Genomic DNA, 12,634 nt, shown 5'->3' with positions numbered 1-12,634 from the left:
CTTGGATGAAACTACTCTTTTAAAGTAAGTGAATACATAGGAATCTCTATATTTACCTTTTTAGTGAAGCTTTCACGATGGAGCAACCCGGCCCCGCGCGGAGAAAATTAATGAGAAAACTTTTGCGTGACTTTGCGCTGATTTTGCGTGATGAGTTCTTCAGGTCAGCGGAGCCTCATACGGCTGCAACGCATGATGGGATTTCCCGCGCTTGCATGAAAAAATCATTCATTCCAAGCCCGGGAAAGCGCCATGTGAAAACAGCTGAACATCGCTTTGTTTAAGCCTAGATCTTTCGCCGTTTTTCTTTCTCTCTCCCTCAATCGTTCCCTTTCGTCGACATCAATGATTACCTTTTAACAGCAGTTATCATCAGAGGATATATCAAGCGCGATCTTCCTTCAAAGAGCCACGAATTATGTCTTCCAACCGTCGAGTGTCGATGCCAGTGAATGCTGTTCGTCGAAGTCCTCGAAGAAGAACGAAGACTCCATCAGTGAATGAACTGTCGAGAAAATGCAGTAAGTGGAACAAAAACGCTTCTTTGATGCATCTATTGAAGTTCGTTTCAATTGAATCTCGGGCCCCTACGCTTGTAGACGCGAAAGACGCTTATGGTGTTAATTTCTTTTGTTTTGGCGTTTACGGCCGTGGACATGAATTTGTTTTCACTAAGCGTTTAGGATCCTGGTCTGATTTTATGTTGATGTCGGAAAACAGGACCTTAAATGTTATCACAACCATTTTGCTGCGCTGCACTTTCCGCAAAACAGATCAAATCTGTGTTGTGTGATGTATAAATCGTCTGAAATTGATTGAACTCTTGCATATTGATCTCAATTCCCAAGAGTGGTGCTTCAGTGTAGTAAGATTCAACCGCTTCATTTTGAGGCGACATGCAAAGATTTCGCTGGAATGAATTGTATTGTGCATGCACTTACAAGGAATAGTTGATGTTTCCATGTTGATTCTTGGAATGTATGCATAAGGTTAGTTTCTGCACAGACTTTCATTTGTTCAGTCCAGTTGTGAAATTTATTTTCTCCTTCCTGTTTCAAGAAATAAGTCCCAGAGGAAAGAGAAGGCTTGAATTTCAGCAGGCACCTTTAAAAGGCGAGACATTCTACTTGGATCTTCAAGGTTATAGGAAAGTGCACAGTTTGCAAGCTCGAATAAAGGAATTAGGAGGGGTAAGAGTGAGGAATCTTCTTGATGAAATTCCCCTAAAGTTTACTGCCTTTCTTTATTTCATTATTTATACCTTGAATAATTGCTCAGGAAGCTTATTTTGCAACTTTACCTTGGAATAAAGTGGGCCAGGCAGTTTGCCAGTATGCTACTCTGTATTGCAAGGCTGTCATCAAGTTGTGAGTCTTGATCTTTACACCTGTAACAGTTATATCAACAGCAAACAAGTTCACCCATAACATCTCAGTCATAACAGGTGTTGCAATGTATGACCTTTAAATTATGTCACCATGCAATTTAATCTCCTGGGACAAGGCCATAGCTATATGTAGTGCAGGAACGAAGGTGGCAGTTGCCCCCCTCACCCCCCCCCCCCCCCAAAAAAAAATATTATATTTGTTGTGGAGTGTTATGTGTAGATAGTTCGAACTTTACTCTGATTAGTTTACCTGTGCAACTTTTCACAACTGATTTGCTCATCTTGACGAAAGAGCAATCAAAAGGATAGCAATTAAAAGACAAGAGACCGTTTACAGTCCTCTATTTTCTCCGCGTAGTTAGCAGCCTCTTTGATTAAACAATGTGAGGAGAAACTTGGAGAGAGTTCGTGATTCCAGATGGGGCTCGGTACTCTCCTTAGATTTCACTGAACATATTAAATCAAGATAGCAGAAGTAGCAAGATATGCATCAAGTTAACAAAACATCAAAAATATCATTGTAAGCTCTAAAAATACTTATCATTTTACACTTCAATCAATCAATCAACCGTTATTTTAAAATGATAGTTTTCAAAGCCACGGAGTTTGTGGGGTTGTTTAACATAGGATCTAATGTGCTTATGGACTCATAAAATTTACAATAAATTTACAACTTTCAATTATTTGTCAAAATATCTCATGGAGAATGCACAAAATAGCATTTCCAAGCTTCTAGATTTCACATTTTTATGGGGGAGCATGCCCCCAGACTACCCTATGCAGTGACATTTGCCAGTGCAGAAAATCAGACTGCAATGCCACTTTATTTAGAGTCCGGTGCATTAGCTACAGTAATAGGATACCACCCTCAGGGCTAGAATATGGCATTCAGTAAATGATTGCTCTATACTGAAAGCAGAATTCCACATAGACCACACGCTGATAAATTTTTTAGAATTTGCTAGAGCTGTATGTACATTGTTAGGGTAAGAGTACTTAATTTATTTGTTTAATTCATTGTACATGTATGTACTGTACTTAAGCCTGACAGTGATGTAGGTTTGTCAAAATACAGTAGAGGATTTAAAATACATATACATTGAAACTATGAACTTGACTCTAATAAGATAAAGTGCTTCTGAAAATAAATTTTGAATTCTTGAATTCTCGTTATTATGAAACAGACTGTTGAAGAATTCTTAAGCAAGGACATCAGTTGTGTTGTAACAACCAGTAGAGATGCCGGCACACGCTGTTCACCCAGAAGTAACTCCACACCAAGTCCCATCTTGTCGATTCCAAGTCCGTTTCCTGGGAACACAAAAAGGTAGAAAATTTAACATGACCTCTTGAATATGCTTTTGAAGTCTTGTTGTCTTTCTTACTGCAGTGAATTAAGAGAAAAAACGTCTGTGCATGAGCCAAGTGGCCCATCACAGGGCTGATTCAACTGTAGCCTTGATCTTCACACCTGCAACAAACTTGTTACCTTTGAGATGAATTGTATCAACTATAGTCCACTTCACGTGTAACATCAAGGGTCCATCAAGCATGCTTAGCCGTAGCAGGTGTTACGGGTTACGGCCCTTAATCACAGCCCTGCATCAGGCCAGCACTTGTCTCAGGTTTCAGTAGCATGAAGTGACAAGGATTGTTTTTACTCCCCCCTGGATGGGATGCTAGTCCATCACAAGGTTACCCCCAGCATTCAATTCACCAGTACCCCTTTATATACTTGGGTGGAGAGAGGCACTGTGAGAGCAAAGTGTCTTACTCAAGAACACAACACAACTGCACTAACCATGAAGCCACCATGCCTCCACAAAAGAAAGAAAGCCTGGTGTAAAAATCAGCAAAAGCCTGGCAGCTTACTATTAAGTTTTTCATGTTTTTCAAAAAATGATGAGCAACTGAAGAAAATCACACTCGTGCACGCTCTCACAGTGTTCAAGCTGATAGGCACTCTGGAGTTAAACTTAAAATATTGAAGAAATCTGTCACTAAAATGATCCTTCTGAGATTGCTATCTAAAATCAACTCTCTAGTCATGGTTACCTGCATGTAAAAGCAGTTTTCATATTTTTCTTTTTTTTTTTTCATCGTGATTCCCCTAGTTCATCAGCAAAAGGGTCTGCTGTACCATCTCCATTGAGTGCTGACTCAGTTGGTGCTGAACAAACAGGCGCAGCTGTCCCCAAACATGACATGCGTGGCAAAGCACTAGCAGCCCAAGGAGCTATTACCTACAAGGGTGGAAGCAGTAACGTCATAGCTAATGCAACAAACTGGGGTGTAGAAATTATGTCACTGGAAAAGATGTTAAAAAGGTTGGAACAGTATGGTAGCATTGAAAAGAAACCAACATCCAAGCCATTAGTTTCTGGACGAGTTGCAAAACAGGGTGTCAAGCCCAAGGTGCGAAAGCTGCATGCCCCATTTATCAAGGTGGAGGATCATAGTCGTGCTTACAAGCCATTGGTTCATGAGTTGAAGGAGTGGCCGAAGATTTATTTTGATGGTCCTCTGGGGAGTTGTCCATTTGACTCGCCAAAGAAAGACTTGGAAAATGACCGTCAGGAACAAGCAAAGACTAAAAGGTAAAGAAAATAGAGCAGTGAAATGTACTTACTTTAACTCTTTGGTCCAGAAGTGTTAAACATATACCTCTTCCCTGTAAACTAAATCCTAAATAAGAACCACTCAAGTAATGAAAGCTAATTAAGCAAGACCTGGTACTTTTTTAAACCTAACCTTGGAAAGTAGATCTAACTTGTAGGTCTGAATAAAATGCTGGTGTGTAACCATTCAGATGAAGGCTATTGAGCAGCACTTTCACCTGGTACTGTCCATTATGCTGTATAAGGTGGTTCTATTTAGATAAGTCTGGATGACACCCTAGTGTGTACCCACTCATATGAATGCTATTGAGCAACACTTTTACATGGTACTGTTTATTGTGCTCTGTACTTGGTGGTTCTGTTTTTCTAAGTCTGGATGAAACCAGAGTGTGTGAACATATATATGAAAGATATCAGGTTGAACTGTGGTACTGTTTAGTAAGCTGCATACAAGGTGATTCAATAATATCTTGCTATCCAAATAGAAGCTATTATACAGTACTTTTTTACTTTGTTGTTCATTAATTTTTCCAGCTTTTCTCAACTGACAAGTGGAAATTTAAAACAGAAAATCCAAATCGTAAATGCGTTACTTTTTGTAGAAAAATAGCAGAAGAGGACAAGAACAAAAAGAGAGGATACTGTGAGTGTTGCTGTGTTCATTATGAGGACCTGGACAAGGTAAGGATTCAAACTTGTTTTGTTTTGTACAGGTATATTATGAACTCATAGTTTGACCAGCTCCCATTTGGCTTGATAGCTCAGTTGGTAGGGCACTGCACCGGTATCGCAGAGGTCGTGGGTTTGAATCCCGTTCAGGCCTGAATTTTTTTTCAGGCTTTAATTTCACAACTGCTTAAGTTGTGTGTAACTGCAGTGATCAACCACGTCTTCACTCGTTTAGCACTGTTGCAAAGTGTTTTGTTCATCATTGATCTAGACTGTCCTCCTTCTACTTTATTTGTTTTATGTTTTTCTGTTGTTTTACTTTTACAAATGATAATATTTGATTTCATTACTACACCAATTTGCATGTAACAGCTACTTGTACTTTTGCTGACTTTGTGACATATTTATTGTTGGGTAATTACTATTGAGTAGTTGTTTGAAATCTGTCACGGATGGGCTAAGTTTGAGCAAAGGCTGCAACTCCTTCCACAGAGAGGTCTCTCTATATTGAAAGGTCCTTAGGCCACTAGCAGTGCGGAAGAGTGGTATGTTCAAAAGTTGAGAGTTCCTGGTAGTCCTTGTCGAGACGGCGGATTATGCAATACTTTTGACTAGTACACCTTGGAATATCCCAGAAGTGACTTGAATTTTCTCGGTATACACACAAGACTTGAACCAAGTGTCAAGAAAATACAAGTGACAAGTGAGATATTCCATTTTATACCATGAGAGAGTGATAGCTACTTTATACCATGCCATGGAAAATACAGTGGCCAACACTGTCAAAATGACATATGCGCAGCACATGATGGGAAGGTTGGATGTAATACCATCGAATATACTATGGCTTTCCCGTATTCTGATTAGCTGTATTTTTTTATGGCATGGAATAAAAAGCAATGTTGTTTGTGTATTCCCTTTAGCACCTTCACAGTGATCGTCATCAGTCATTTGCCAGAGATTCATCAAACTACCAAAGCCTGGATGAACTAATTAGTAAGGGACCAAGTTTGCACGACTTCTTGGCTAAAATTCTGCTGAAGCACGAACAGAGAGAGAGAGAAAAACAAGAAAACAGCAGGTGAATATAGAGAAAGTTTTACTTGGGTTGAATTTCCGTGCCAAAAATTGAGAGAGAGATCAACATCCAATATCTCCTTAGAATTTCAAAACACTGTTAGGCAGATGAGTGATGAGAATTTAGAAAACCATCTAGTAAATGAAGGGATACTTTACTGTTTCAGTTTGATGTTATACCAAACGGGGGATGAGGGAGATTTGACATCACGAGCTGTTTCTCTCTGCAAGGCGGGGGGTTGTCGAAAAAAGATAATTCCTCCGAAGATCACCAACAGTGTACTTCATTATGTGTCTTACGTTTCGTTTGTGATCTTCCGCTGTTTTAGGAGTAAACCACCAAGTTCTGGAGTATCCCTGGTGGATCGAGACGGAGAGAAAACGCCCTCAAAACAGAACAAACAAGAAATAATACCAAACTGTCAAACCCCACCCGACCAAGCCCTGGAGGAAAATAGCAGCTGCCGCACACCCAACAACCCCTCCTCTGACAGGAGCCGTGCTTGTCATACTTCCACCACTGACTCCTCCCCAAAGAAAAAGTCAAGTGGAGATGGTACACCAACAAGAGTGCTGAGACCGAGAGGCGGCCAAGCCGGCCATGAGGTCGAGATGGGTGAGTCACGACAGATGCGTAGCAGTCCAAGACTGTCAAATTCTTCAAACAAAAATAGCAGTCCTAGCGAGGTTATGGACAGTGCCACTAGCAAGGATGTCAAGAACAAGCGTTTGAGTTCAGAGAAAACACGTGATGAGAAATCTGCGAAGCGAGCGTCCCGCGCCAAGACGCACTCAACGTCGACCAGTCCCGTTGTGGGGAGTTCAAAGTGCGGCACGGGTGCCTCCACTTTTCTAGGTAACTTGATTCATTCGTCACCTGATGACAAGACTAAAGAAGGAGAGAAACGGCCATCTGTCCAAAATATCGAGAAACCGCGCGTGTGTTTAAGAACACACGATCTTCAACAAGATTCCTCTGACGAGAGCAGTGGCAAAGAAAATCACTCTCCCGAGTCGCTTGCTACAGAAGAAAACGTGACACGATCGCGCCTTCGATCCAGAGCTTCGCGTGTCACGCAGCAACTTCCTGATGAAAGCAGAATAGAAAGCAAAGATCAAGTCAAATCCCAAGGTAATGCGAAAGAAGAATCTAAACATATGGTGCAAAGGGAAAGTCCCAAAAGAACATGCCTTAGATCCGCTGCTAAGGCAGGTCTTCCTGAACGCTGCAGTAAAAACGAGGATCGCGTTGAATCTCGTGAAGCTGATGTACAGGAAAAACCCGAACGAGAAATCCATATGGCAAGTCCTAAAATGGCGTCTCTTAAATCCCCCACAGAGAAAAATCTCCCGGAACCCGACAGTAAAAATGACGTCCGCGAAAAATCTCGTGAAACTAATGTGCAAACGGAATGCAACCAAGATCTCCAGATGAAAAGCCCTAACAGGTCAAGCCTCAGATCTGCTATAAAGTTGACTCTTCCTGAAAAGTGCAGTAAAAACGAGGAAAGTGTTAAGTCTTGTGAATCCAATGTGCAGAAACGGTCCGAACAAGACATCGAGATGGAAAGTCCTACAAGAACGAACCTTAGATCTGCTGCAAAGGAGAAGCTTTCTGGACGCCATAATAATGATCTCGTTAAATCTCGTAAAGAAGAGTCTGAACGAGATATCCATATGGAAAGTCCCAAAAGGACCAGCCTTAGATCAGCTGTAAAGGAAACTCTTCAAGGATGCTGCCGTGAAAACAAGGATTGCAATGAATCTCTTGTACCTAATGTTCAGGAAGAACTCAAGCAAGACATCCAAATGGAAAGTCCCAAAAGGAGCAGCCTTAGATCAGCTGAAAAGGAAACTCTTCAAGGATGCTGCGGTGAAAACAAGGATTGCGCTGAATCTCTTGTACCTAATGTGCAGGAAGAACTCAAGCAGGACATCCAAATGGAAAGTCCTAAAAGGGCTTGCCTGAGATCGTCTACAAAGGAAAATCTTTCTGAACGAGGCAGTGGCGAATCTGAGTCCAAGAACCCTGAATCGCCACAAATGGAGGAACAAAATCTGGAGAGAAAGAGGCGAACGAGGTCTTCACCAAAAACAACAAAGCAAACCTCTGATGAATCCAACAGTGCAAGAGTAATGAAATCAAATGAAATAGCTCCGGGTGATCAGCAAGGAACTATTGAAACCGTCCAGACGGACAGCGTGGCTAGACTCCCTCGATCACGCGCGTATTCCGCTCCAGCGTCCATTGTGGAGTTTTGTGATGATGCAGATGCTACTGAAAAGACAAAGAGCATAGTTTCTTGTTCGGTTACTCAAGAATCAGTGGAGCAGGAGCACATGGAAAGAAAACTGGAATCGCGTGATCACTCCATTAGATGTGCAAAGTGTGATCCTCAGAAAAACATTCCCTCGTCCAAAGCCAGCGCACTAGAAGCTGCTAAAACGACGAACAAACAAGACACGAACCAAAGCTTAGGAAAGTTTTCTCGTGGCTCAGAAGTTGTGGAAATCAAGTTGCCGGACTGCAGACAGTTGTGCGTGATCCGTAAGAGGCCTGTACTGGAGACCGAATCAGACGAATCTGAAACAGAGAGCATCCAGTTATCAAGTGGAGAAACGTTATCGAAGCAGTCTTCCTCTGAGAACGCTTCCTCGGATGGGAATGAAGATGAGATCTCGAGCACACCCACGCTGGAATACTGCCCTTCACCGGTGAGCTCGGAGAAGTCTGGTTATTCGGACGAAGCCCCGTTGGCCAGAAAGAATAGCTTGAGAAAGCGCGAAGATCAAGAAGATCACGACCCTTGTCCCGGGAAAAGAACCAGATCACAATGCAAAATTCCCGACGTGGACTCGATAACGGGTGATGGAGGTGAAAGTCGAGGGAGAAAAACTATTTCATCGCCCTTTACCAGCGTCAAAGCGAAACGCAAAAGTTCAAATCAAAGGAGTCAGACAGTGGCGAGTCCCAAAACGAAGATGCCAGAAAAGAAGCCAAAACACAGTGGCAGGAAAAAAGGAACATCGAATAATTCTCCTCGGGGAAAGGCCCTAAAACTAAAAGACCTCACATCACAGTCCGTTTCAAGCACCTTATCTGGTAGCCCTCGAAGTGGACCCATTCATGAACCGAGCAGCACATGTGCGTCGACAGTGCATTCACCTGTGCGCAACATGGAAGAAGAAACTCCAATAGACAGAGAAGAGCTTTTATCTGATGGTGTCCTCTCCTTGGGGGATATCTCAACAACTGCAGTGTGTGGATCACCGTACCACTTGAGTGCATCTCTGGCGGGAATTAAACTGTTGAATGGGAGCCCTCGCATCAAAAAAGATTTCCACTCGGCCTCTTTTTTGGACAAACGTCGTAAGGAGGGATCTGGTATCACTCGGTTGTTCGAGTCCGACGACGAGGAGGAAGAAGACTTCATAGGCTTCAATGTGCCCCATTTTGACAGGTCGTTTTCATCTGAAGGTGACCTGAGTTGTAAAATCAACTCCATTGTGGAGAGTATGGATGGAGACGCTAGTCAAACCACTTTGGAAGAAGAGGAAAATAGCACCGTTCACGAAGCTGAATCAGGTGAAGAGGACATGGAAATGAGAGAAAATATTGAGCGCGAGGTTGAAACGGTCACTGAAAAAGACATAAACAGGGGAGGAGAAAATAGAAAGTTAGGCTTTGGGGAAGACGAGGAGATCAGACAAGCAGATGATACAAGGATTGGAAAAGAAACAAAATTAAGTCAAATCGAGGGTGCCGAGTCTCAAAGTGAAATGCGCAGCACAACTGAATCGTCTTCCGTAGTTGATGATGAGGAGGACGATTTCGATGAAGATGACGACGTGTTTAGCACAGTGGCCGATAGCAGTGATGGGGAAGGAGAGGAAGAAGAAGTTGCATCACCATTCAGCATCTCAAACTGGGGACGGAAGCGGAAGTCGGAGGACCTCCAACCACCGGAAGTTGAAAGGCAAACAAAACGACGGAAGTCTGAGAAGGGAACAGCTATCGACCACACCTGTGAATCCTCCCAGAGCTCCAGAGCAGAGACTCCCATAAAGAGGGGGGCGGGTCAAGAAATGGAGACGCAAAAGGAAAACGAGAAACCAATTTCTTTTGCGTCGAGACTTGATGAACTGCAAGACAAAGAACAGAGAAAAATAGCTCAGTCTTCATCGTCCGTACAAGATTCGGATAGCTTCTACGACAGTGACGTGGCCGTATATCAAACGCTTGAAGAACGTGTCAAGCTTCGACGGATCAAGAACAGCTCTCGAAAAGAGCATCAGAATTCCGAGTCCCTTCCTCGAACTCAGGCTCGTAGAAAAGACGACAGTACAGAGTTAGCAGCGACAGGGAAAACCGAAGGAAGACTTCCTGCGCTAAAACCGCTTCGAAAACAAACGTTTCAACCATTAAAACCGTTGAAGCACGTTTCGCCGGTTCGATCGTCGTCGAGGCTAAGCCGTACTAACAGCACACCGAATTCAAATCCATCACCACTCGCTACTCCTTCTGGGAGAAGCCGAATCGGCACGTGGATTTTTGACGTCAACGAGTTTACGTCACCACCTTCAGCAGCGCCAAGATTTGGCGGGAAACCCGTCACGTGCTCTACTCCCGCATTTACCATTCCTTCTTCCAAACGTATTTTGAGGCCACTGAAACATGACAAAATGGCTGAAGACTCTATACTGCGGCAATCAAGGCAAAGGGACGTTTTTGCGTTCGATGAATGATCAACAATTTGATTCAACAACCCTGAAGCCCCAAGAAAGATGGACATTTAGTTTCTCCACACATTGTCAATATAAACTTCAGCAAACTGGTTTGGAGAATTTGCAAAATGATCACCGTTAAGAAAGTCTTGTTTCCAACAAATTCTCCCAACAAGTAAATTTTCAAATGTATGAAAATCGGTACGGAGATTTTGTATTTCGAACATATTTGGCCTCACGGGTGAACACCTTGATTGCCACATTAGCACAGTTTATATGTTCATTGCCAAGGTATCAGACAAAGAAATTTTTGAAATAGGATCTTATGAGTAACTTTTACTGCAATTTATCAGAGTACACGATTTTAAAAGAAATTTAACATTGTATATAGAAAATAGTCTCACCAAACCATTTTAAAATCGTTCTTGGGTGCAAGTGTAAAAATTTCAATAAGAGAATTTCAAGTAACGGAAGGCCTAAAGTGCGGTCTCTTTTCGCCAATCTGGTATTCGGAATAGCTATTTTCGATCAACCTGAAATTCTTTAGTCAATGGAATAAATTCCTTAGAAAAAAAATAAGTCGAATTAAAGAACTTGTTTCTTGATGGTTGGTTCGAATTTAACCATCCTGTTGTTATCTAATGGAATTAATTCCAAACCAGATTCGCGTATCAATCAGAACGACCACCTCTTTATCTGAATTACTCTAGGAACAAAAGATCGAGTTTTGCATCGTAAAATCTTCATTTATATTGGCGAAAAAGAGGTGCTACTTTAAGCTGACTGGAATTCTGTTCGACGTCTGGCTTGGACTTCACATTTGAGTGTTGTCAGGAAAATTTGGTATTATATTTGTACCAACAATTTCAAGTTTTAACTAAGTAGATCTTATTAAAGAGTTTGTATCTCAAGTCCAGATCGAGTTTTACATTTTAATGGGTACATACATTTTTTAATTGGTATCTACTATTTCATGTTTTAGTTAAAAATATGTCATTAATATTGAGAAATTTAAGAGATGAGAGTGATTATACATGTAAAGCATATCTTTAAGATGGGCACAATAAAATTTACGGAAATAGTTTTATTTTGTACTTTTTTGCGCGTCCTCCAGTCGATTGCTTTGCAACACAGCGTAAGACATCGAGGTAAAGCATCTTCATCTGCTAAGGGACGGACCATTATTTTTTTGAGGGGGTGGAGGGACGGGGATTAGGCAATTTCCAAAAAAACGCATTCCTGCACAGCATAAACGGATGACAAAAAACTCGTGCAAGGGGAGCCATGGGGAAAAAAATTGAGCAAGTGCTTTCTACAATCCAGGTCCTGTGTTTGACTTTAAAAAGGTTCTTGCCCAAGCTATTGCACACCAAAAAAATTCATGCACAACCTAAAGGTGAGAAATATTTCATGCCCCAGAAAACTGCCCAACACCACCCCCACCTCGAACCCCCGTCAAAAAAAAAATGGTCCGTCTCTAAGAATGGCCAGCACGTGAGCGACCCAGGTGAAATTGCGACAACTGCAGATGGAAAACTTTAACCAATCACGTTGTATGATTCAATTCATCCAAACGGAGCGCATGCGGAAAAAAAAAAATTAATGGTATCAACTCGACGTCGATTACCCTTCCCGAGCTAATGAGAAATAAAAAAACTAATACTGCCCTTGCGCCGTAGCAGATTGGATTTATGTGTTAACAAATTGGAACAGGTAAGGAAAAGGCTTTCGTTCTCTATATCTTTGTTCGCTGATTTGCAGGATCAAGTATTTCCAAGGAACAAATCTACCAGGTAATCTTCCTTATCAGTTATCACATAAGATAGGGTATGTCTTTGATCGAGAGAAAGCCAGTGACTTTTCTGATGAGGTATAACGTAAAATTGTGCTCTTTGCCGCTACTTCCTCCCACGCACTTGGAGATTTCCATAAGAAATCATGAGATATAAAAACAAACTTCTTAATCCACGAATTTGCTTGTCAATTTTCTGAATATATCCGTACAAGGTTTTATCACAATTTGTCGTTCACTGATTCACACATCCCTCGCTCGCAAATTTCGAAGAGAGTACACTTGATACTCCCGATGAATTTGTACTTATAATTTGTCATTAGCAGAGTCGTTTAGATGCGTGTATCAACCTAAAACAGAATGGAA

The 12,634-nt window shown here is 41.8% G+C and overlaps 1 protein-coding gene across 1 annotated transcript; it reads left to right on the top strand.

Annotated features, from left to right (window-relative positions):
* Positions 1 to 222: 222 nt before the first annotated feature.
* LOC110050011 (uncharacterized) lies at positions 223 to 11,559 on the top strand. Its single transcript, XM_089285490.1, has 7 exons — positions 223 to 521; positions 1,060 to 1,190; positions 2,572 to 2,714; positions 3,502 to 3,984; positions 4,608 to 4,686; positions 5,598 to 5,755; positions 6,081 to 11,559. The coding sequence occupies exons 1-7, from the start codon at positions 419 to 421 to the stop codon at positions 10,495 to 10,497; spliced, it is 5,514 nt and encodes a 1,837-aa protein (XP_089141616.1). The 5' UTR covers positions 223 to 418; the 3' UTR covers positions 10,498 to 11,559.
* Positions 11,560 to 12,634: the final 1,075 nt, after the last annotated feature.

Source organism: Orbicella faveolata, unplaced genomic scaffold (genome assembly GCF_042242905.1).
Source record: "Orbicella faveolata isolate gen_17 unplaced genomic scaffold, um_ofav_v1 contig_13, whole genome shotgun sequence".
Lineage (NCBI taxonomy): Eukaryota > Metazoa > Cnidaria > Anthozoa > Scleractinia > Merulinidae > Orbicella > Orbicella faveolata.
Note: the sequence above shows the minus strand (reverse complement) of the source record. Positions and strands in the feature narration are given on the sequence as shown.

What these genes read in the sequence shown, in the direction of transcription:
- LOC110050011 (XM_089285490.1), top strand. Translation starts at nt 419, where the DNA reads ATGTCTTCCAACCGTCGAGTGTCGATGCCAGTGAATGCTGTTCGTCGA. An exon ending in TGAACTGTCGAGAAAATGCA is followed by an intron (nt 522 to 1,059) that starts GTAAGTGGAACA and finishes TCCTGTTTCAAG; the next exon opens with AAATAAGTCCCAGAGGAAAG. An exon ending in GAATAAAGGAATTAGGAGGG is followed by an intron (nt 1,191 to 2,571) that starts GTAAGAGTGAGG and finishes ATTATGAAACAG; the next exon opens with ACTGTTGAAGAATTCTTAAG.